The 27,012-nt window shown below is 35.5% G+C and overlaps 1 protein-coding gene across 4 annotated transcripts in view; it reads left to right on the top strand.

Moving 5' to 3' along the window:
- Positions 1–27,012, top strand: part of LOC108719962 (RNA-binding motif, single-stranded-interacting protein 3) — a 366,958-nt gene that overhangs the window by 138,100 nt on the left and 201,846 nt on the right. For all 4 annotated transcript variants that reach the window (XM_018269295.2, XM_041567533.1, XM_018269296.2 and 1 more), the window contains exon 3: positions 5,929–5,987. In XM_018269295.2, coding sequence (XP_018124784.1) covers positions 5,929–5,987 — 59 coding nt within the window. The remainder of the gene's footprint in view (positions 1–5,928; positions 5,988–27,012) is intronic.

The following is a 27,012-nucleotide window of genomic DNA, read 5'->3' on the forward strand; positions in this document are numbered from 1 at the left end:
GATATTGATTTATGAGAAAATGAATATTCCTGTATTTAACTAACAATTATTTCTTATGCAAACTTAACTGAATATCTGAATGAAAACATGAAACAGAAGGGTGATTAAGACAAGCTGTTTGTCTTGAGACAGTGTCTTGAGATCTACTGATCGCCAGCTAAAGGTCTACTGGTTTCCCGATCTACCTTTTGGACACCCTTGACCTAAAATTTGCTGACATGCCATAGACATTAGAGTGTATCTTCAGAATTCCAGCAAATTAATAAAATGGATTTTCCCCCACAATTTTGTTTTTTCTGCGACAACATGATTGCGATTCATCCTTTTCAGATTCTTTTTATTATGAAAATTTCAGAATAGTTGGGATTATAAATTACCTTTTTTTGTAATCTGAAAAAAAAAATCATAAATCAACAAATTTAGTTGCCACAGTTGTGGAAGATAGAAAGGTGGAAACTGTAGAGTCTTGAATAAAATGAACAGTTAGCAAGTTGGCAATGTAATTTAACACATTAATGCATCATTTTAAGGATCCATTTTGTTTTAACCTGCATCTAAGTATCAATGGCTCCCTTTTACTTTGGACAATGCTTGTAAATACTACCTTGCTGAGTATCGGTTCAATCTTTGTCTATTGTACATCTATTATACTGATGTCCAAAGAACTAGATCATAAAGTTTCACAGTTAAGACTGCTGCAAGATATGTAATACAATCATATAAGGGATGCACTAAATCTAGGATTCTGCCCTTTTCAGCAGGTTCAACGATTTGGACGAATCCAAGTGCCAGGCTGAATCAAATCTGAATCATAAAAATCATGTGACTTTTCATCATACAGCAAGAAAGTAAAAACCTTTTTCAACCACATTCTCTTTTGCTCCTCATTTCCCTAATTTACATATGCAAATTAAGATTTAGATTCAGTTTGGTATTTGGCCAAATCTTTTTTGAAGGGTTCGGGATTCTATCAAATTCTAGATTCATCATATAGTATATTATGCATGTGCAATGCATATTCCTAAAGCAAGGTAATAAAGCAATTAGCAGTAACATAGGTAGAATCAAGTGGCTTTTCTTATCTAGCATCAAGTGATATTTGGTATAAAAAATAATTCAGTGTGTGTCCTAACATACAGTAGCTCCACAGCATTTCTATGTTTGTGCCAAATGGTAAGCATTGTAAAATATTGTATAGTGATGAGCAAATGTATTTGTCAGGTGTGGATTTGCTGTGAATTTCCACACTTTGCCACCTGCAAATTGTTTTGCAAAACTGCAAAAAAAATTGTCGCAGAGACAAAAAGTTGCCATGCCCATTGACTTTAATGCATTTGGACAAAAAAGTCGACAGGACAAAATTGTCGCTGAGACAAAATAGTCACCATAAGAAAAAACACCCAATGACTTTAATACATTTTGGAGTGATAAAAAATTGTTGTGCGTGTAAATAATTGACTCGTGTAAACAAAAACTTTTACGCTGATTCAATGCGTTTTCACAAATTTTTTTGGAGATTCACAAGTTTTTCGGTGAAGTTAAACGAGACAGATTCGCTCATCACTAATGCTGTGTTTTGGTTTTAGTTTTCTAAGGGATTAATATGTTAAACATCTTTCCACATTAAAGGCAATAGGAACTATACTACCTATATGTTTAGATAATATAAAGAAAAAAGTACCCCCTATTGTAAAATATAAGGATAGTATAAGTCACATAGGAGTTCCATGACCAAATAAAAGCACGAGGCCTAAGGCTGAGTGCTTTTATAGAGGTCATAGAACTCTGAGGTTACTTCTAATATCCTCATATTTTCCAACAAGGGATACTTTATTTATTATAATACACAAGTTTAAGTGAGTTATGTGACAAAAATGACATCACTAAGCTCCAGTCAAATGGCTTACACAAATCACATGTGGCCAGATTGGCTACAGGTGAAACAAGGAGTGGGCCTTAGCTGTCTTCCTGCAAAAAGCAGTGGCAATTCTGACAGCACAGAAACACCAGGTCCCTGGTTCAACTCCAGGCAAGTTATCGCATAAAGATTAAAAAGCTTCACTACCCCATGCATGAACAATCACTAGCACAAAGAATGTTTGTTAAAGTGAACTCTTGGTACAGTCCCAGGTATTTTACAATTATTGTCCGTTTGCCAATGAACCAGTTAAGAAGCGCCGATAATGCAGGAAGAATACAATTAAATATACTGAGACTAAGAGGCATGTTGCTTATATCAACATCTTCAGAGTAATGTAAGAGATGGTTTAATTGACCAAAACGTTACCTGGAATAAGCTAAATAGAATTATTGATAATGTTTTCATTGACTGGGATTGAAGCAGAAAGGTTAATGATGTCCTGTATTATTTGGACAGTGGCCAATTCAAATGTAATTTCCCTTTTGGCACAATCCAGTTCTGGGGAAGTTGCGAAAGTAATACATATAGAAGAGTATTTTATCAGTCACATTAAGGTTAATCCCCCAAATGTAATAAAAAGCACTACGTTTGCCCAAGAGCAGTAACCTATAGCAACCATTAAGATGGCTGCTTTTAAACAGGTGACCAGTTAATGCTACCTGCTGATTGGTTGCTATGGGTTACTGCCCATGGGCAAACTTAGTGCCTTTTACTATATAACCCCCAATATGTTCTAAGGAGTAAAAAAAAAAAAATCTTAAAAAAACCCCTTAAAAATGCTTTATCAAAATGGCTAGCTGAATTAACTAGTAGAAGCCTATGTGCTGAATAACCAGGAATAGCCATGACTAAACAAAGAGAAAAGTGCAATTTGAAGAATGATTTAATGAAAGACAGATAATAGCAAATATATGGTACAAGTAGCAGGCAGAAAATTAAGGCAAGAGGCTAAGGGGCAGGCAAACAAGTCTAAGAAACAGGTCAGTTGCGAAAACCAGAAATCCAAATATGGGGAAAAGTGCAATGGAGGAACCCATGACTGTCAATGTAGTGTCCCCCTATCTAACAACTTCTACTTCCATTTTAAGGGGTTAACTATTTTATACATGATTAAAGGGGGTGTTCATCTTTAAATTAACTTTAAGTATGATGTAGAGGGTGATATTCTTTAAATGGGGTCAGTGTAAAAAGTCAGAAAAAGAAGGCAAACCATTAAAAAACTATTTGAAAGAAAAAATGAAGGCCAATTAAAAAGTTGTCTAGAATTAGCCATTCTATAACATATTAAAAGTTAACTTAAAGGTTGTATTTACTTGGGGGTTAACTTAAAGGCTGTATTTACTTGGGGTGCCAAAAATTAGTTACCCCCAAGTGATTGTATATATTTACCTCACACCCCCGCCTGGGGCTCCGATCAGCATAAATTGCTGTAGGTAGCCTGTTCATCAATGCTGACCTTCATCAATGCTGACCAATGCTGACTTTAAGGGGCAGATTTATTAAGGGTTGAAGTGAGAATTCGAATCTTCTAATTTATTTTTTGGTCAAAACTCTCAAATTCGAATTGTGATTTATCCAAACTGGATTTGAGTTTTAATTTGAATTTGAATTTAAAAGATTTATCATACTCTGGCTCTTTAAGAACTCAAAATCGACTAATCACCACCTAAAACCTGCCAAATTACTGCATAAGTCAATGGGAGAGGTCCAGGGATCAGTTTGGTGATGTTTGTAGCCTTCCTGACATTCGGAGAAAAAAACTTGAATCAAGTTTTTTAAATTCAAATCAAAGTCAATTTTAGTTTTCGGCTCGGTAAAATTCGATCAAGTCATAACAATTTGATTTTATTAATAAATCTCCCCAAGTCGAATTTTGAATTCATTTGAATTTGAGGGAGTTTAAAAAAACTCACATGAATTTGAAATTTGACCCTTGATAAATGTGCCTCCAAATCTACACTAGAATCTATAAAAAAAATTGCCATTAAATGCAGCTTTGACTGTGTTGTGTTAAAGTAACAATTTAAGGTTAAGCCTTAAGATATTGTCCAATGAATATATCATTTAATTGAAACAAACAACAAAACCAAATCTCCACTATAATTTGTGGTTCCACCTTAGTCAAACCTTTAAGATGGATGCGTTGACATTACACAAGTCTACCAGGAAATCTCAAAGTTAATGTACAGTGATAAGAAAATTCTTTGTATGAAAGAGCTTTGTATAAGACCAAGTTATGAATGGTAGAGACTTTGTAGCTCTTTTGAAGAGCATCTTTAGGCCACATGAGTCTGCCAACTGATCCATGGCATGAGTCTGACTTGCTAATGTGTTCCTTTAAAGATATTTGAAACCACACGCATAGAAAATCCATGATCGATATTTGACTGAATTAGCAACAATAAGGTACAGGATTTAGGACTGAAGGAAACCTGGAAGGGCTATGAAAACCATTTAGTTCAGCTCTAACATGGACAAGAATACTGAGTGACCACACTGACTGCTCATTACTAAAGTGAATCTGGCCTGACAAGACCAAATCAATATGCTGACTTTACAGAGCATGTTATTGAAAACCTAATGAACAGAATGTGTTGGGTTTTTTTTCAACAGCAAAAAAGAATATATTGCACTTTTATTTCCAAAGTGTGAAAGCTATGATTCCTTTCTTGTAGTGTATCTCATAATCAAACACATACGCATTCTACTGTAGCATTTGTAGTTCAACAATAGCTACAGATCCAGAAGTTAAAGAGAACTCATATTACCAAATAATAATTTTAAGGAGAAGGAAATGCTAAAATGAAGTAAGCTTTATCAGAAAGGTCTATATAAATACACCAGTAAACCATCAAAGTAATGCTGCTCTGAGTCCTCTGTCCAAAGAAACACAGCATTTCTTTCCTTTTATTGTGTACACATGGGCTTCTGTATCTGACTTCCTGTTTTCAGTTTAAACGTCCAGGGCAGGGCTTGAGCATGCTCAGTTTGTTCCTCTCCCCCTCCCATCCCTGCTGTAATCTGAGTTTAGAGCTGTAAGTGAGCAGGGAGAGACTCAGGCAGGAAGTGATGTCACACCAAGCTTATATGGCAGCGTCTATCCTAAACAAACAGAGGCAGTGTCTAGAGCTGTTTACTCAGGTATAGTAAAGCATTCTGCAGAATAAATATAGCGTTCTAGCTTGCATTATTGTGGCTAATCTGTTGGCAATAAACTGTCTTGGAGCTTTCCTTCTCCTTTAAGGTATAGAAAACTAATTTTATGGCATGAGTTTGTGAATCTCTTATGCAAGATAATTACATACAGTATGTACATGTTTATACTGCGTTGACTAAACAATGTAATGAAGTTGCTCCTCTTTTAAAACAACTCATCAGTTTTTATAGACAGTTTAAACTGAATCAATAATTCAGATTCGTCCTAAATCCAGTCGGTGCTAAGGGATGTTAGAGCTCAGCAGTAGCACTAAGCACTAACACCTCACAAAATCCAAGTCCAAGCAAATTAGCAAGCAGCAAATTAAATAAATGCAATGCAAGTTACTGGGAGGCTGGACAATTTGGACAACTGTTTCACTTGTATGGAGTTCTGTGTTGGAAAAACCCTAAAGTATTTTGTCAAGGTTTATATTTTTTCCTCTCGTTTCTCTTTTTGTGTGCGTGTATATTAATATTTCTTTGTTTATTTTGATAGAAGCAGCTCAGAGTTTGAAAAAAACTGCAGCAATCTGTTTTTATAGTTTTGTGACTGGACCCCCTGACAAACAGCATAAAGAGGGATATTTTTGCAGAGCTTTGTTATAGCGTCTTAATACCAGAATGGTTTTAATATAAAATATATTCTGCCTTAATTACCATATACCACGGCAGAGAATAAAAATTAGCATTTCTTCCGAATATATATTAATTCTGGTCACATTCTGAAATTCAAATGCGGCCTGTGCATATTTTACACTGAACGGAGTGAGACTGAAAAAATAATTGCTTTTGTTGTTTTTCTCTTTTAGGTATGGAAAAATTGTATCGACAAAGGCAATTCTTGACAAAAACACGAATCAATGCAAAGGTATGTCAGATGTTTTCCTTTGACCCCGCTGTCGGCATGCAGCTTGAATGGAAACCACAATCTGTTCAGGATTAAGTTTTTGCTGATTACAAAAATGTTTCACTGTGTGCTGCAGAATATCACAGGAGCTTAGATAGTATTTCTTGGCTTGTGGCCAATGTGGTTCATATAAGAGGGCCCCCTGATTCTAATCATGTAAAATATTGTTTGCATTGTCTGCTAGCTTTATTGTTTTAATGCTTATAGATAATAGGCAGGTAGAAGTATTTAAGTATTTAATTTGGCTACCCTTTAGGCTCCCAAGAGCTAGCAACAAATGAGATGTCCGTTTGGCTGACCTTTCAGTACCAAGGGCAGATGAGAATGCAAGTGCACCAGCTGGCTGCCTATAGTACAAGTTATATATCAGAATAGAGATTATCAGTGCCTTGATGGCACTGTCATATTTATATTGTATATATACAGGTATATACATATTATGTTTTTTTTTAAGTATCCCAATCTTAACTTATTTTCGAATCTTTTAACTTATAGCAACTTTTTTTTCAATATTCTTTATTTTCAGTTTTAAAAGTACAGGGAACGGGTACAAAAGGCAAGAATGTGGGAGGAAGGGGGGTTGTGCATGAATATAAACATATATCATATTAAGACATGACAGGTCTTTAGCAGGTTACTTTCTGTAAAAATACTGTAATAGAAAGCCCAACATAGATCTTATACAATATGACCTGGCATCAAATGAAGTGAATCTTTTACATTGTTAGTCATCTTGGCGATCTATGAGGGGTAAAGATTTTAAGAAAGACATTTTCCAATAATTACTATTAGTATTATGTATTTATGTGAGTGACCTCTTCTAATTTTCTAGTCTCTTCTACTGCCATTCCACATACAGTGGAGGGGAAGCTTTCTTCCTTACAAAAGAGCATTGCATTGTATTTTATTGTTTTAAAAGTACATTTGCAGTCCATTTGTTAAGGGTGTGTGGCAATGCAGTTCCTTTACAACTATCCACTCTCATCACCAATTTGTGCTCATGGCAAACATAGATTCTGTATAAGGATGAGGCACGTTGTTGTGTCTATTTTACTGAATACCACAGCAAATCAATTATGTTTACTAACTTGGCTACGGTATTGTACATACAAAAAGCCCTTTAGTTACTTTCTGCTTAGAGACATACAGTAAGGTAATCACAGGGCTGTCTTTGTCTTTAGCAGCAGGCTGCACAATATCTTTCCTTTCCTCCTATGAATAAGGTTCATGCCAACCCAACCATGGCATGTACAAGAGCAATGTTTCTCTGTCTCACCCTATTATGTAGCAGGCAAAGCATAACTTCCTCTACTGCATGACTGGGTGAGAAAAAAAAATCTGTGCTTTTCCAGGAAAGAAACAGAAGTAAGGGAAATGTAATATCATTCAAAAAGTCTGCACCAGGTCTGGTTAATCGTAGCAGAAAGTCAGCAGGTAGCAATTACAAAAAACCTGTTCAAATACAAACAACCAGTCGGTTGCTATGAGTTACTAGACCTGGAGCAAGAATGAAAAAAATTTGAATAAAGCTTAAAATCCTTACAATAGCTTTTATTTTCATACACACAGATGCATTGGGAACACTGCACATGCTATTCCAAATCAAAACGTGAATAAAAAAATCACATTTGTATTATTCCTTTAGAGAGAGTAAAGAAAAGAGAATATTAGGCTGCTCCAAAGAATTAGTGTCTGCATTTCTCTTTATAAACTCAAACATTTACTTTATAGACTGAAAAATGTTTCAAGATTTTGCTTTCCTTTCAATCTCTGAACTAATATTTAGCTGTAGAAGCAGTGTTTTTGCTGCACATCTGTGTTTCATGGAGTCAAGCAACTTCTGGCACCTGTTACATTCCACAATTCTTCTGCATTCCTTGTTTTTTTCCTCCAAAATAACATTTTTGATGTCACCCCACCAGTTTACTATTGGATTAAGATCCGGGGATTGGGCTGGCCACTCCATAACATCAATCTTATTGGTCTGCTGAGCAGCCTATCATTTTATGCACTTTATATGTTTTCCCCTCTCCAATCAACTTGTAAAGTACGTTGTTCTTCTGAACAATGTTTAGAACAACCATTTTCAGAGAGAAATTCACTATAACCAGAATGCACATCATTTGCTGCCTTCCTTCCTTCCTTCCTTAAATAAGGGCCGTAATTAACACCTGCTTTTTTCACAGAATGATTAACCATTAATTGAACTCCACACTGTTATTATTTGGAACAAGCTATTATTATTTTGAACACTGCTATTATTTGGATCACACCACAATTAATGATTCAATTACACAGAATCAAAGTATAATTTCTACCAAAAACAGTGATGTTGGACTGCTATTATTCTGAACTCAACTGGTTTTTAAGGAGCTAATTCTAATAATCTGTTAGTCTTATCTTGGTTTATTCATTGATTTACTGTAGGTGTTTCCCATTATAAGTCACGCCATTAGTCACGCCACTGAAATGCATCCCTGTGCAGAATGGTAATTTATTGTTAAATAGAGAGCAGCAGATTTGAAATTCATGCCTTTATATATGTAATATGAAACAGAAACACATTTGTAACTAAAGAGTTTTAGACACTGAGACTCTTGAGAACTTTTCTGCATATGTTCAAAAATGATGAATAAGATGTACCATTTCCACTGGGACATAATGGATAATGGATAGCTCTTTGCCTAACTTCACATGCCATTGCTCTTGATTTGTGTATTCTGCATCTGGATTTGGGACACTGGTGCAAAATGTGACATCCTAACTCTAAGATATTGGGCCAGATTAAATTCAGCGAGAAAAAGTTATCTCACGGTTTATCATGTGAAAACTCATGAATGAGATTCAATTTGAAGAGAACATTTCTTCGAATTCAGTACGAGTTTTTTCCCATAGACTTCAATATCGTTTTCCCATAAACTGTGAGATAAGTTTGAATTGATTTGCCTCTCAGATTAAATCTCATCCATGACTTTTTACATGATAAACCATGAGATAACTTTTTTTTTTGCTGAATTGAAAAACTCTCCATTTATTCATAGGCTCTAAATAGATGACATGTGTCCTGGTGGCTTTGTCCTATATATTGTAATGCTCATATACTTTGCATTTAGCTTCGTCTTTCTATATAGCATTTGGGCAGTGCCAATGAGCATGCTCATATCAGCTGACAGGGACCATCCTGCAGATAAAAGTAATACAGGTACATGGAGAGCCATTCTTAAGAGTCATTCTCATCTATGGGTTTATATCCCTGTATTTGTGTATTGGATGTACTGGTGTAAGGATAATGCAGGGAGAGGGAAATGTTTACACTCATTACACAGTATAGAGGAAATCTGCACAGTTTGCTTAGTGCTTCACACAACATATTACAGCAGTGACCCTCGGCCAGATGGTTATGGTGCCTTAGCAGCGCTGTAGCTTCCTTGGAAGCATTTGTTAATTTGTATGCATGCTTAGCTTTAAATGGACAGTAACCAATGTAAGCAGATAGAGGTATAAGGCATTTTGAATGTTTATAGCACAAAAATTAAAACGAAAAAAAAAAGGGTCTATTTTGACAAAAAATGTGAAGTGTTATTTACTTTTATTGTATAATGTTTAATCATCTTCAGTGGGTAATTACCTATACTGCAAACAATCATTTAATGAATAGATAAAGAGCAAAGAAAAAGGAAATCATTCCACAAGTATTTCCTCTCTAACAACGTTGTCTGCTTAAAGGCTGTTTTATTCGATTTTAGATACATTTCTGTTTTTCTAGCAATTAAAATAAGATCTGCTGACACTGATAGGAGTTCCTAATGCCCAAATACAGAAATCAGCAGCATGATAAAAATATAGATACTCCTGTGATGTTTTTCTGCATTTTTCTTGTTTCATTTATTAATTACCCTTTGTTCATACAGTGCCAGAATGTTGTGTAGAGCTTCACAGGCATTGTTTGTCATTCACGTGATATATGGAGCAAAACGTTTGATAAATGATGCTGACACAGTTGATACAACGAAGCTTTCTTGTGCCAGTTTATATATTTCCTTAAAAGCAGCTGCTACAGATAAAAACATGGTGTTTCAGAATGTGTGTTTGTTTGTGGGTGGTACAGAGAAGAAGAACAGAAATCCAATCTCCCTGGTAAAAGGTTAGCTCAGCTATAACTGCATCTACCAAATGATTCCATTTAATGCAGATACAGGAACCAGTAGCCCCATATGCCTTGTAATAAAAAACAGATACAGTGACTGTAAAAAAATATAATTATTTAAATATCACATTATATGTATTATAGTATATTTGGCTATATAAAGTTCCAAAGGCCAATAATACAAACTATAGGGCAATACACATGTTGGGAAGAATGATTGGATGTGGGTTGACTTTATAGTCAGTATAAATCTTTAATAGATGACAGAATGAGTAACTAATGCCTGCTGGTGAGAGAAAACCAGGGCATTAAAATGCCAAACCTATAGGCACTTTTCAGTGAATGTGAATTACTATCATAAGCATCTGTCCCTATAGATGGTTTAATTACATCAAGTCAGGCTCACTTGTCTTTGACCGTATGCTTTTTGCAATCCACATTCTTATCTGATCATCCACCATGAATCATAAAGTAGAGGGAGCACCAGGAACATCATTATATTTGTCAAACTCAATATGCTGCAAATATCAGTTATTTACTAATTTATCCTCAGAATTGGGTTATCCATCCCTATGCATCTAAAGATGTCAGCTGGCTCCAAGCCAGAAGTGATATAGTTCCCTTGCCCTAGGTCTTTTTCTGGTCTTTCTATCATTAATTTAAGACCTTAAAAAACGCTAGGGCAGAATTGTGCACATTGACAAATCTGACATATGTGAATTTGTAAAGGCAATGAAAGAGTTGATATTATTATTGTCAAAAAGCTTACTTCTATACAATGCTAATAAGTCCCCTTTACCATAACTAAAGCTTGGGGAATGAGGTCAGGCATAAATTAAATAAAAAATACAACACATAAACATTTCAACAGAAGTTTCTAGTAGAAGGGTTGCTAAATACTAGAATGACTACTAGCTTAGATAAAGACAGTGCTCAAAATTACTGTACCTTTTGGGCCAAAATTTTCACAAAGGATATTCTATATTTTGTGGTAGAAATAAACACACTTTAGAAAAGTTCATGATCTAATTTAAAATGAAATCTGAGCCGTTATTTTTCCTGAAGCTTGCCTTGCTGACTCATGGATACTTTCGGGAGAATTATTGTTTTTCTATCCATTGCGGAAGATCTGTCTTCTTCTCATCTTGTAAGAATCTGAGTGATGGCATTAGTAAGCTAGTAATGCATCATTTCCTTTATGTGGCTGCAATTAACCTTTCTCCAAAGCCAAAATACCATAAATGTATCATAAAATCCCAGCACTAAGTGCTGAGGGAAAAGACAAAATCAGAGTTTCCTAAAATGTGGTGCATGCGCTTAAGCCAGAGGTGCTCATTATACTTTACTTATCTATTTCTATTTTCATCAGCTAAAAATATGCTTAAAGGTTAATGGAAGGCTTTTGTTGTGATTTAATAAATATCATTGTACACAGATAATGAGTGTGTACGTGTTACCCTTGATGTGGTGGTTTAGAATGATGAAAGAAAGACTATAGTTGGCTGATCATGCATACAAACATTTTTATTTCAGGGACAATTAAAATAAAAACTGGGTAAATAGATCGTATGTGCAATATAAAATTTTTTAAAATATAGTCAGTTAGCCAAAATGTAATTTATAAAGCCTGGAGTGACTGGATATCTTACATAATAGCCAGAACACTAATTCCTGCTTTGCAGCTCGCTTGGTTTCCACTGATTGGTTACCAGGCAGTAACCAATCAGTGACTTGAAGCGGGGGGGGCACATGAGTCATAACTGTTTGCTTTGAATCTGTGCTGAATGCTAAGGATCAATTGCAAACTCATTGAACAGTTATGTCCCATGTGGCCCCCTTTAAAGTTGCTGACTAACTCAGAGTTAGAGAGCTGAAAAGCAGGAAGTAGTTTTCTGTTATGTTATGGTATGTTACACATCGACTCACTCCAGCCTTTATAAATTACGGGCCAGATTTATCAAGAGTCGAATTTTGAAGTTGAAAATACTTCGAAATTCGACCATCGAATGTAAATACTTGGAATTCAAATATCGAATTTGAAGTTTTTTCAGAGAATTTGGCAATCTATCGATCGAATTAAAATCATTCGATCAAATGATTAAATCCTTCCAATCGAATGATTCAAAGGATTTCAGCGATCAATCGAAGGATTTTAATTTGATGTGTAAAGACTTGGAAAAAGTTTGTAGAAGGTCCCCATAGGCTAACATACCAATTTGGCAGGTTTAATTTGGCGAAGTATTGAAGTCGAAGTTTTTTTAAAGAGACAGTACTTCGATTATCGAATGGTTGAATATTCAAACTATTTTCGACGGTCAAAGAATCCAAAAAATTACTTCGAATTTCAAATTTTTTTACTTCGAAAATTCCCTCGAATTCACTTCGACCCTTGATAAATCTGCCCCTACATTTTTTGATAACTAACTACATTAGAAAGATTTTTTATTTTACACGGGCTATCTATTTACCCAGTTTTACACTGAACTGTTAAGCTTTTTTAGAGATTTTTGCTTGGTTGCATGCATTTTGATAGGGGAAGAGAGAAACAACGAGTGGATAAAAGATGGGGGAGCCACTAACAAATGCAGAGGTAGGGAGTAAGAAAAGAAGATTACAATTGGTGAAACTTTATTAAAAAAATGGACAAGATAAAAATGAATGGGTAATTCATCACCAAAAGACACACTGTTATTACTGTACCAGTGCTGTTGTTATGTAGAAATATGTTTTCTATTGCTTCAAAGGACACATTCTTTAAAAACATCTTTTTTAAAGAGGAGTCTCTTTTATTATTTTAAATCAGCCTAATTATGTAGGCTTTACTAATGAATATATGGGGCTGGTTTAAATTTGGCCTAAAAAGGATTGTTACCTTTGGAAAATTCCATCTCTATTAAAGCCTGAAGATATCTCACTGGTCTTTGTCTTATAAATGACTGGTATGAATGTCTTAAAGATTCTTCCCTTGAAGCACAGTAGGATGTGGACAGCCAATTACACCTTTGTCTTTACACAGGGAAAAATAATTGCAATTCCCTGTCAGACCCGAGAAGCTGCTAGGGGACCACATGTTATATGGGAATTGTGGCTTCCTAGAATTATTATTCTTCCACTGTACAATAAATGGGTGAATACACTGAATATACAGATTACATTAAAACAACAACTGTTTTTTGTTTGGAAAAATGGAAACTCCTGAGTGTCGCAATCTTCCCTGTGCAGTTAAAAGATCTATAATGCAAAAGCTATATGTTCCCTTTAAGAAACCAAAACTAGTTCTGCATCAGTACCACAAATATTTGAAACATCATGCCTGCTGTAGGTAAGGCTTTTGCTTTAGTAAAAAAAAGGGCATTACCTTGTCTTACTGTATCTGCAGGCTGTGAGCAAATGTTAAACAAAGCCAAACAAAGCATATTTCAGTGTCACAATGCTTGGCTCACTTACTGAGGTGGCCTTCTGAATGACAAAGGTACAGTAGTCCCGCCTGGGGCCTTAAATATTGATTTCCAATTGCTCTCACATTTTTTATGTTAGAGCATTGGCTAGATCATTGCAAAATAAACTTTTTTGAGACAAATTCCCGTACAGACAATGTTCACTGAAATATGATTTGGGAAAATAAACAAGTACCGCTGAGTTTTGCAGTCTTGGTATCCTTGCGCAGAGAATATTACTCAACCGTTTCATGTTAATAAAACCATAAATGGAATGGGATCTTCGGAATTACAGCTCAGGAGCAAAAAGTCCTCTGTGCGTTTTATGAAAGAAATAAAGTACATGTGCTCAGGGGATCAAACCAAAACACATCTAGTTTTTGTCTTTTAGGCATCACACACTGTCAAACCAAAACAGATTTAGTTCCTTTATGTCTTTTAGCCATCATACACTTTTACTGCATTTGTGGTTTTTACTTGGTACAGTATAAGCAGCAGGAAGTAAGTATTTAGACAGACGATAGATCTCAGCACTGACCACTCTCAATGCATATGGCAAGTGTTAATTACAGAACTGAGCTTTTTGTGCCCCTCTTGGATAAGTGATAAGGCTGACACCATTAAAGGAGGATCTTTCACAGATTAAAAGCAAGAATTTAGAGGAGTGTGCTACAGATAAAAAAATAGGAGGCTCAGATTATATCTAAATTTGGGGTAAATTTTAATCATGGGGGATTTAATTGTCCATATACTGAGTGACGTTGTATAGGTTGGATTCATTTGGGCAAAGATTTAAATTTAATGGGCTCACGTCTTATTTTTAACTATGAAAATCAACTATTCATAATATAGACTATTTTACCCTGTAATGTTTCACTTGAACTTTAAATAACCTCTTTGGGTGTTATTTATCAAAATCCGAAAAGCTCTCAATATTTTCTGAAAAGTACTCCAGACGGTTCCCCCCTATTCTTCAATACATTTTCACAAATTTTTTTATGCGGAAAAAGTCACGATAAATTCATTAAAAAATATGAATCATACTATTTTTCGGGGGGGGATTTCGCATCCAAAAGCTATGATTTTTTTTGTAAAATCACCTGAAAGCTACATTTTTTTGGAAACAAAGGGGAACCACAGAAAATCTTCCAATTGTTAATGGGACATTTGCCATTGACTTTTTTCATCTGACTTTTAACACCATCTGAATCCCAAAAAAATTATTTTTTTTTCTTGGAAAAAATGGCATTTTGTGACCGCAAAAATGCAGAGCTTAATAAACAACCTCCTTTGTATATGTTTATGCAAAGAATAAGGCAAATTCTTGTCTTTATGCAGAAATAATATGCTTACGCTTATCGCACTATACAAGCATATTTATTATAATTTAAAGACACGTGTGCTATTTCCGTGAGAAAACTGCTTCTACATGTTTCTCTTGTTTTTCATTCTGCAAAAGGAAAATGTTTTGCTGAATATTGTTAAGAAGAATTAATTACTTTCCTGCACTAGAAAACACTTAACAATCCTTCGGACTTCTCACACAGAGTTGATAGCAATAGTTTTTTTTATTGATGATGAAGTTGCCAGAAATGTGAATGTAGCAACAGATGAACTCAAGGTGCAAGTCCCTGTTTATAAAACATAATACAGGTATGGGACCTGTTATCCAGAAAACTCAGGACCTGGGGTTTTCTGGATGATGACCGTTTCCGTAATTTGAATCTTCATGCCTTAAGTCTATTAGAAAATCATGTAAACATGAAATAAACCCAATAGGCTGATTTTGCTTCCAATAAGAATTCATTATATCATGGTTTGGATCCAGTACAAGGTACTGTTTTATTATTACAGAGAAAAAAGAAATCATTGTTTGGATTATTTGAATAAAATCTAGAGTCTATGAGAGATGGCCTTTCCGTAATTTTGAGCTTTCTGGATAACAGGTTTACGTATAATGGATCCCATACCTGTATTTCACTGCTTATGGCATTACTGCTTATCTATAGCTGTGTACAGTAGTATACAAGGATAATGGGATATATTTTTTAATTATTTTACTATTGCACAAATCTAGTCATGCATGCATTCTTTCATGATAAGAATATAGCAGCTGCTACATGGTTAATACAGGATGTGAGTACTTAGCAATGACCACAAGGACATATTTCCAAAATGATGAAGGACTACAGGAAATGTCCATGATAGCATCGGATATTTTATTTCCTCTATGTACTGATATCATACAAACAGACTATAGGAAGTAACATGAATAGGATCACTGCAGGAAAACCAGTAGGGTCTAAATTAAATAATGTTGTGATTATAAATGCCAAATTATGACTTAAAGGGGTAGTTCACCTTTAAGGTAACTTTTATTATGTTATAGAATGGCAAATTCTAAGCAACTTTTCAATTGGTTTTCATTGTTTATTTTTTATAGTTTTATAGTCATTTGCCTTTTTCTTCTGACTCTTTGCAGCTTTCAAATGGGCGTCACTGACTCCCTTCTAAAAATAACAAACAAATGCTCTGTAAGGCTACAAATGTATCGTTATTGTTACTTTTTATTACTGATCCTTCTGTTCAGGCCTCTCCTATTTATATTCCAGTCTCTTATTCAAATAAATGCATGGTTGCTAGGGTAATTTGGATCCTAGTTACCAGATTGCTTAAGATGCAAATTGAAGAACTCCCCTTCCTGCCTGCTAGAATGTAAATCACCGGCGGGATGGTACTCGGAACGATTCGTTTTCCGAAGTCGCCCGAAGTTGCCTCACAAGGAAACTTCAGGCTGACTTTGGAAAACTAAGTGATCCGAGTGCCATCCCGCCGGCGATTTACATTATAGCCGGTAGGAGGGAAGTTCGGGGAGATTAGTTGCCCCGAAGAAGAGCAGATTTGTCGCCTGGTGACTAATCTCCCTGAATCTGACCTTGTGTCTCTGCCCTAAGGGCACATATTTCCTAGCAATACATTGAAGCAGACGGAAGAGGTTACAGTACAACGTGGAGATAAACTTAATGACTACTTTAAAACTTAAGAAAGGTATAAATAATATACACCCCGAGTATATCAAATAATGAGTTCATGTTCATTTAGTGGAAAGTTATATTGTCCCAACTATATGCTGCTTAGATGAAGAAATCCCTCTGATGTAGCAGCTGTGTGAGGAAGAAATTGGATGGGGAGACTGATGTGATGCCAACAGTGATCAATAAAGTACTAGAGAGTTTAGAAGCTGAAAAGGAACAAAAGGTCTTCTGGTATCACTGTCACTCTTCAAAGTTTGACACAGCATGACAGGAACTGGCAATAAAGCATTTATGTTATACAATGTTGGAGACAAAAACCTTTGTCTAAAACATTCTGTTGCACACATACCAAATATAGTTAATTATATAGTTAATAACGCTTAAACTGTCATGCAGTCAAAGTATGGTGGCAGTTAGCGATAAGCAAAAATATGAACAGGTACTAGAAAAACTAATGAGAGCCCACCCACTATATGCAGGTATGGGATCTATTATGCAGAATCCCATTACCTAGAAAGTTCCAAATTACAAGAAGGCCATTTTCCATAGACTTCATTTAAATCTAATAGTTGAAATTTAATTTCTTTCCCTTATTCTCTGTAATAATAAAGCTGTACCTTGTACATGATTCCAAGTGAGATATAATTAATCCTGAGATATAATTAATCCTGGAAACTATGCTATTGGGCTTCTCTAATGTTTACCTTATTTTTAGCAAACGTAAAGGAACAGTTCAGTGTGAAAATAAAAACTGGGTAAAAAGATAGGCTGTGCAAAATAAAAAATGTTTCTAATATAGTTAGTTAGGCAAAAATGTAATGTATAAAGGCTGGAGAGACTGGATGTCTAACGTAATAGCCAGAACACTACTTCCTTTAATCATCAAATTTAAGGGGGGCCACATAGGACATAACTGTTCAGTGAGTTTGCAACGGATCCTTAACATGTAGCTCAGATTCAAAAGCAAACATTTAGGACCCATTTGCCCCCCTCAAGTCACTGATTGGTTACTGCCTGGTAACCAATCTGTGGAAACCAAGAGAGCTGTAAAGCAGGAAGTAGTGTTCTGATCTGTTATGTTAGACATCCAGTCAATCCAGCCTTTATAGATGAAATTTTTTGTCTAACTAACTATATAAGAAACATTTTTTATTTTGCACAGCCTGTCTTTTTACCCAGTTATTATTTTTATACTGAACAATTCCATAAAGTATGGTGATCCAATGTAAGGAAAGACCACTTATCTTGAAAACCCCAGGTCCTGAAAATTCTGGATAATGGGTCCTATTCCTGTATATTAAATATAGGAACAGCCGAAAAGTGACCTTAAAGGGGTAGTTTTTTTTAAATTATATTTTAGTATGATGTAGACCAGGTCTGTCCAACTAGCGGCCCCCCTTTTCTGCCTGCTGTGTCTGCTTATCATGTGTAAGATTTAAAAGGTATCACTAGAGAGATAACTGGTCCCTGCATTGTTTAAACCTCAAATTCACACTGTAATCCCCTGTATTGTTCACACATGTAACCCCCCCTGCACTGTTCACACTTGTGACACCTCTATTGTTCACACCCCTAAAGCCCGTACTGTTCACACCTGAGACCCAGACTGAAACTGTTCACCTGTTCACACCTTTTACCACATGCTAATGGGGCACCAGCATTGTGTCACTGTATGTAGTATAGAGTGGTCCTTAGAGTGGTCTCCAGCTCTGTTCTGCCTTCCCTATGCTCCCTGTGTGCCATACTCTGCCTGTCCTATGCTCCCTGTGTGTGTCATACTCTTTTTTTTTCTGGTGTGCTACCTCATTTAATGTGGACATGGTCTTGTGGTAACATGGGTGTGGTTTAAAAACAGGGAGTGATTAACACTGGCTTCCATTATTGGCCCTCCACCATGTAGGCTAGAAGAGTTTACAGTTAGGCTAGACAGTTTACAATTGGTCTTCATTTTGTATTTTTGGGGGTTTTAGTTATTTAGCTCTCATGTTTGGAATTTTAGAAGCTGGTTGCTAGGGTCAGGCAGTTATTTGAATAAGTTATTTGAATTACTTACAATACCCTCCCCTAAGTCATTAATGAACAAGTTAAATAAAATTGGACCCAATACCGAGCCCCGAGGGACCCCACTAAAAACCATACTCCAAGTAGAAACAACTTCATTAAGCCCAACAGACCTTAGTTTAGAAAGCAGTCGTTTGTGAGGCACAGTATCAAATGCTTTGGCAAAATCCAAATAGATCACATCTACTGCCCCCCCACTGTCCAGCATCTTACTAACCTTACTTACCCCCCCCCCCACTGTCCAGCATCTTACTTACCTTACTTACTTACTTAAACTTGGCTGTAGCAAGCAATGCCAGTCGGCAGCATCAAGGGCAAATAAGGTCTTGAGCTGTATTAAAAGGGGCATAGAGTCAAGGGAGGAGGGGGTCATTCTTCCACTGTATAGAGCACTTGTAAGGCCCCATCTAGAATATGCCGTACAGTTTTGGTCTCCATAACTCAAACAGGACATTATTGTATTAGAGAGGGTACAGAGAAGGGCAACTAAGCTGGTAAAAGGTATTGAAAATTTTAGCTATGAGGAAAGACTGGCCAAATTGGGGATGTTCACGCTGGAGAAGAGGCACTTAAGGGGTGATATGGTGACTATGTATAAATATATAAGGGGATCATATAATAATCTCTCTAATGCTTTATTTACCAGTAGGTCTTTCCAGTTGACACGAGGTCACCCAGTCCGATTAGAAGAAAAGAGGTTCCGCCTAAATATTCAGAAGGGGTTTTTTACAGTGAGAGCTGTGAAGATGTGGAATTCTCTCCCTGAATCAGTTGTACAGGCTGATCCATTAGATAGCTTTAAGAAGGGGTTGGATGGCTTTTTAGCAAGTAAAGGAATACAGGGTTATGTGAGATAGCTCATAGTACAAGTTGATCCAGGGACTAGTCCGATTGCCATTTTGGAGTCAGGAAGGAATTTTTCCCCCTCTAAGGCAAATTGGAGAGGCTTCAGATGGGTTTTTTGCCTTCCTCTGGATCAACTGGCAGATAGGTAGTTAATAAAAAAAAAAAAAAAGTTGAACTTGATGGACATGTGTCTTTTTTCAACCTTACTTACTATGTTACTATGTTACTATGTTACCTGATCATAAAAAGCAATCAAATTAGTCTGACATGACCTATCCTTCATAAAGCCATGCTGATTGCTGCTCATAATGCCATTCACTAGGACAACATTTTGAATGTGATCCCTTAACAAGCCTTCAAATAATTTGCCCACCACCTATAATTCCAAATTGAAGGTGACAATAACAATAACATTGTAACCTCATAGAGCAATAATTTTTTGGTTGCTGGTAGCCCCCCCACCCCCCACCATTTGAAATCCGGGAAGAAGAAGAAGAGGTAGGAAAATTATCCAAAAATTATAACAAATATTGAAGACAAATTGCAAAGTAGATGGTCGAATTTTGAATTCTTGTGAATTTTTTAAAACTCTATTAAATTCGAATATATTCAAAATTGGATTGGGTGTTATTTATAAAAAATCTATACTTTCAGCCAATGGCAAGTTTCTAGTAAAAGAAGCACCACTCTAAAATTATTCAATAAATATTGCAATGGGGGGTGCAAAGAAGCAGTTGTAACAATTTAAGATAAGCGGGTCTCTTGGGGAAACTGTGATTTGCAGCTTAAAGGCAATTCACCTTCATTAGCAAAACTGTAACAACACATAAAAAACACAGTATTGTGTTCAACTTTCATAACCTGCCAAATTTTGTAAAATTAACATGTTAATTAGGAAGTATGGCCACAAAATGGGCGTGGTCAAACATTTTTTGCCACGCTCCGCTCGACAAACCTTTATGCCCCTCTTTCTATTTCCAAAATGTTGGGAGGTATGCATTGGGCTAGACTGTCTAGTGATATTCAGATTAACATCTTTCCCTTTGCAGATGTCAGTATTCCTTGTAAGTCACACCTGTTGTTCCATTTGTATTTATTTTCCATTTGTAGTTTAACCTTGTTTACATTGGCAAATATGAATCCAATTATTTGCTGGAGATGACATAAGCCTGATGATAAAACAATGGTAAATAGGGGAAGGAAACACATACAAAATATCACTCTCATAAATGGAAGCAGTAACACATTTTACATCTGACATCAATTTTTTTTGTCATTTTTTAAAGTGAATAATGCCTTTTCTAACTAGAAAATTGTATTTTGTTAGATGCCCATTTTATTCTTCACCTAAATACAAGTTTATAACTTTTTCATAATAAATCTTGGCACAGTATACAAAAATGTAAAATGTATTAATACATTATTTATGTACCATGACAACAGCAGCAAAACAGAAATAACAAGTGGAATTCTGTTGTTGTAAAACATTCAGAAAAAGATATGTGCCCTTGCGGATTTTAGCTGTAGACCACAAATTATAAATGTTGTAAACTTGCTGAGGACATTGCACAAAGCTGAATATGAATATATTCACTCCATGTGCTTCGAGCTGAATAGCATTTTCATTTAAGATATATTTGATACCTAAAACAAAATTTCTGTAGATAAATGAAACAATGTTAGGAAACCCAGTTTTTCAGTACAGGTATGGGATCCATTATCCAGAAAAGTATTATCCAGAAATCTCTGAATTCTGGAAGGCCATCTACCATAGGTGCACTTTTACTACAAGGTAAATTGTGTTTTTTTGGCCCAAAAATTTGCCAAAATGACAGTTCGCAGGGAATTCACCAATTTACTAAAAGCAAAGAAGACAATTCGCTAGTGAAAAAGCTCAGCAGCTAGAGAACATTTGCTCGTTTCACCAGGTGAATTTTCATTAATCCACAAATTTATCAAAGTGTAAATTTTCCAATACGTTACTGTTTTCACCAAAGGCTACTTCGCCTGGTTCTACCAGGTAAACTTTTAAGCTGTTTCTACATCCTCAACATTACTATGTCAGTGACATCATATCCTGTATTCAAAGTCACAAAAAAGAAAAAACAGGCATTTTTTCATATTTTAATGTAGAATCATGTTTGAAAGTTGTGGGCGGTGATTTAAGGTAAGTATCGCTGTGCCTAGCCAAGGCGGGGCCTAGCCAACGCTAGTTACAGCACAACTATATGTTACCTTTAATTAATGGGGTTTATGGCATGATTTACTGCAGAAAAACTATGAGAGAGCCAATGTGCTTGCACTGACTGCAATATCACTAAAATTCATTTAGTAAGACATTTAAGGGGGAATTTAATAAATAATGGAAAGCAATTTTTAAATGGTGTTTTTGCAAATGTTTAGAGCTGATCTCAATGTAAACTCATTAGTGGGCAAATATTACATCTTCAAGCAAAGGTTAGCGTTAAGCCCTGCTCTGGAGTTTCGTTCAATATTTCATTGCAAAATATACTTTAAGATTGCAAAATTGTAAATTTTATTACATACACTGTGAATGTTCGCAACAGCCATTTAGTTGCAAACTTTACAAGGAGGTAAGTAATCAGGACTTAAAAATGGTCACTAAGAATCGCAATGGTCTTTGCAAACATTTTTTGTGCTAATGAAACATATAACATTCCCTCATTAGAGGTCTATTTTTCAGAGTTCTAATTTGTGTAGTTTTAGAGGTATTTCCAACCACGACTAAATTCACATTTGAAAAACTTACGAATGTTTGCTAATTTATAAAAAGATTAGAATATAAAAAGTACAAGTAAAAAAAAAACGCTGAACGAATCTGAATATAAAAACCTCAAAATCAACATCTACTCTAAATATTCTGTGCCTATACAAGTGAAAACCAAAACATTTCTAAAACCTCGAAGCAAGTAAATATTTTAATATTCGCTAAGAACAGCTCCCATTGATTTCTACATGACCTTGGCAGCTTTTAGATCGAGTACTTTCAAATTAGACTTTTTTTTGTGGTTTTTATGCTTAAAAAATAGCAAGATTTTTTAAATCTTTCAAAAATGTGAAAAAATACACAAATATTAGTAAATAAAATCGAGGGTTTTTTCCCCGTAAAAAAGAAAAATTGGAGGCTTCATCAATAGGCCCCTAACTGTAGACAAAAACATGTAGAATTAAGGTTGTTTATTTTGTACTTTTTGTAATTTGCACAAGATATTCAACAGTGTCTGATGTATTAATAAGAACAACCTTTTAAACAAAGTGAAATACAAAGAAGGTTTAATGATCTAGTACAGTATTAATAAAGAAAAAAGATCACATAAATGTGCTGCTTTAGTTGACTGCTCTGATCTTAAAGCTTTTTAGTATACACTGTAGTTTAATGAAAAATATATTTGGGAATGCCATGAAATTGGTCGGATTGTTCTTGACTATAGCTACTAAAATATTAATGTTTTTAACATATAAATTGTGTTGTAGTCTTTGTGTTCTAAGGGTGTGTTACAATTATCTTACTGAACGGAATAGTATGAACTCTTGCCTATTAACTTGTAAACAATAAATCTGAGAGGTCTTGGATTGCATTGCTGCCTGACATCTTTCAGTTGTTATTTTAGCTGCTTATCTGAAGTATTTGCGCACAAACTATTGGCTTGATGTTTAGTGCTGGGAAATTCTAGCTGTCCAAACCAAGATTCCCTAAGCAATCTCTTCCTGAGTTCAAAAAGTCACATCAGTGCAACAGCTATATTTGCTGAAAAGAAACAAATGCAGATGGGACTTGGCTTTGTATTTTTTGTCCAGAATCAGAAAAATCATTTTTGGCACCTAAATGTTGGCATCTGGCCAGTGATCATTAATCGTGCTTATTGTATACATGTTTGTGTATGTGCAGTAGGTTGGGATGTTAGATTGGGTAACATGAAAGTTATCACTTTTCAAAAACAACCTCATTGATCTTTAAAGGTTTTTTTCTTCCCAGAAGGTTAAAGTAAATGTCTCTAATGAGAACACTGAACTTTAAGTTGATAATGTAAAATGCATTATGCTGTGGTTAGCCACAATATATAAAGAAAACATTTTAACCCAAACAATGATTCCAGGAAAGGACATTACATCAAAGTTGTTGCCTTTATCATTCCCTTTAATTTATGAATCACTGTATGGAATTACCAACAGCATCATTAATTCATGTTATTAAGTTGTTACAGGCAGAGTAGTCCTTACAGGTTAGGGATAGGTTTACCAGATCACTTGAAAATTCAAGGACACATCTAGAAAATTCAGCTGGAAGGGCTGCGCTAATTTCAGTGGAATTGAAACACAATCAGAGCAGCCCAGCACCCATAGGGAGGCACATTTATCAAGGTTCAAATTTCAAATTCATGTTAGTTTTTTAAAACGCCCTTAAACCCCCATAAATACAACAATCGACCAATCAAAAATTATTATTAAAATCAAATTTTTTAATGTCGGTCTAATTGAATCAACCCGAAAACTTGAATCAAATTTGATTCGAATTATAAAAATTAGATTCGAGTTTTTATCTCTGAAAAAAACAGAGAGGCTGCAAACATCACCAAATCGATCCCTGGACCTCCCCATTGATTTATACAGTAATTCGGCAGATTTTAGGTGGCGAATAGTCGAATTGGAGTTCATTAAGGGCTAGAGTATGATAAATCTCGAAATTTGAATTAAAACTCGAATTGAGTTTGGATAATTCACAATTCAAATTAGAGAGTTTTGACAATTTTTTTTTCGGAAATTCAAATTCGAATTTTCACTTCAACCCTTAATAAATCTGCCCCTTGATATATAGCAGAATTAGGAGCTGCACACACTTGTGAATATAACCCATTTATTTATTTATTTTAATTAACCCTCAATATTCGACTACCGAATGGAAATCCTTCGACTTCGGATATCGAAGATTCGTAGTCGAAGGTCGAAGTAGCCCATTTGATGGTCGAAGTAGCCAAAAAAACCATTCGAAATTCGAAGTTTTTTTTATTCTATTCCTTCACTCGAACTAAGTAAATGGGCCCCCTGGTGTCCCCATACCTAAAGATCCTGCTCTCTGCACCAATAAGCAGGTAAATAAATATTTTAATTGCTGCAGCCTAGGACTGTAGGGGTCATATATAGAGATCCTGGACACAAGTCCAAGAGAACTAAAGGAGCGTAGAATTGGTCCTCGTTCTAAAAACACTCATTCTATATACTAGCTGAGGTCTGTCCTTAGGATTGGATTGAAAATATGCTGCTAGGTGTAGATTGCAGCATTGGTGCATGTACTGTAAGTCCAGCATCTGAATGCAAGTTAGGGGATAGGTAGTGGACATGTCTTCATGTTTCCCCATCCCTGACCATCTTCAACACAGGTAACACTGTATTCATTGTGCAGATATAAGACTATCTTGGAGCTGTAGCAAATTTTAAAGGTGCAGGGGAGATTTCCTGCATGTTCCTGCACCTTGCCCTTCTCTTAATAAATGACCCCTTATGTGTCATTTTGGAGCACGCACTAAACTCATTAGTAATGGTAACACATGGATACAGTGCCTGTTGCACAAAATTAATTAAATATTGCCAACGATGTTTGCTCCAGAACTGTCAAATTATGGGCTCAGGGCAGCAGCCTCATTGCTCCATGCTCTAAATACTGGCTAGCAAGCACATTTCATTCTTTACTTTAGGTTTTCACATTGATATTGTTCCAGAATTCATTCCTTTGGGTTTTTGTCTTACTGCATATATGCTTTTGCAATCAGAACCACAAAAACCAAATGGGTATTATTCATATTGACTTTAAACCAAAACAAAGTTTAGCTGTGCAGCTTATCAAAACAGAACCCGGAACAAGCATTCTTAAATTTAGACCTTTTGTCCTTCTGAACACATACTGTACTTTCTTTTGACCTAACTTTAGCCTTCTGCCTGGCTTGCAGAACTGCCTTTTCTTACATGGAACAGAATCTTTGAAGTACTGTTGTTTTTCATATTTAAATACAATCACAAAGCTAAAGTACCGTACTGTTTTTCTTCTCTCTCTAAATGAAATGTTTTTCCTCAGAGAAAATTATTTAAGCATTTATTAAAATGCTTTACTCCACACTGGGCAAGTGAACTCAGTGGCAGAATTAAGTCAATTGTTTCCTTTATTCTACAGAAAACAAAGTATCAGCTACATGGGGGATTGCTTCTCTTTCCCCAGTTAACCCACACTGCCCTGTATTTTGCTTCCTTTTTCATCTTTACTTATTGCACAATGAAACAGAAATAACTTTGGGAATACAAGTAAATTAGTGGGTCTCTAGGCAAAATTTGTGGACTGGGCTAATAATTAAAGGCTAAAGAATTAAAGGGCACCTAACACAATCTTGCACACCTGAAATGGAGACACAGTGTACTATTCAGCATAGCACTTTCATCCAACACAGTTGGTAGAGTACAGCTTAAATACACCAAGCAATCCTCAATTGGTGAGATATATAAACCTGCCTAATTGATACCTGCTTTTAGGCCAGAAATCAATTTTTTCCATCCACATACCATAATTCAGCTAAAAATACCTTTGAAACATTAAACTGAATAGGACTGTTTTACCAACATTATGGATGCATAATCCCCATCAAGTACAAGATACTGTTTTATCATTACAGAGGAAAAAAAATAATTATATGTTTAAACTCCACAGACTCCACAGAAAATTACTTTCTCATAAATGGGAACTTTCTGGATATTGGGTTTCCAGAAGATCCAGAGATCCCATACTTGTTAGCATTATATAATTCCTTTGAAGGTGATTTTAACAAAACCAAATGTGTTTTTTTATAGTAGGGAATATAAATAGATGATGAACAATTCCCTTATCCTAAAGAATAGTGTTAACCTTGGACTCCTGCCTGATTCTCCTCTTTAAAAAGTGCACTAGTTTGTAGTATAATCCTACCAGTCATTATAATGCTATCTTCAGTCCTTTCTAATGGTTCACTATAGCTGTTCAGGTCAGCAAAAATGTATAAATAAATCAAAATTTTACTATACCTGGCCGAGTCTTAATCAACGGCATGCCTGACAAATAGGGATCCCCTTATGATTTTCACATTCCTTGTCCTTTAAGGATCAATACCTAAACTTTTGACAAAGCAGCATCTCATATTTGTGCCTGTATGTTATCCACTGACTGTAAGATGTGTGGACAGAGGACTCTTTCCTCCTCTGTGTCTTAATCTCTATATTTATTTATTTATTTATTGCAATATTTGTCCTTTCTGTAGTCTCCTTTTCAAAATTGTATGACATTGCATACTAGTAGTGATATTTAATGTTATGCATACACAAATACATACATTAAAGGAGAAGGAAACCCCCTGGGTGCAAAAATCCCTCCCCCCTCCCCTGTGTTGCCCCCCTCCCTCCTCCACCCTGGCCTATCTGTC

This window comes from Xenopus laevis, chromosome 6S, assembly GCF_017654675.1.
Source record: "Xenopus laevis strain J_2021 chromosome 6S, Xenopus_laevis_v10.1, whole genome shotgun sequence".
Classification (NCBI taxonomy): Eukaryota; Metazoa; Chordata; class Amphibia; order Anura; family Pipidae; genus Xenopus; species Xenopus laevis.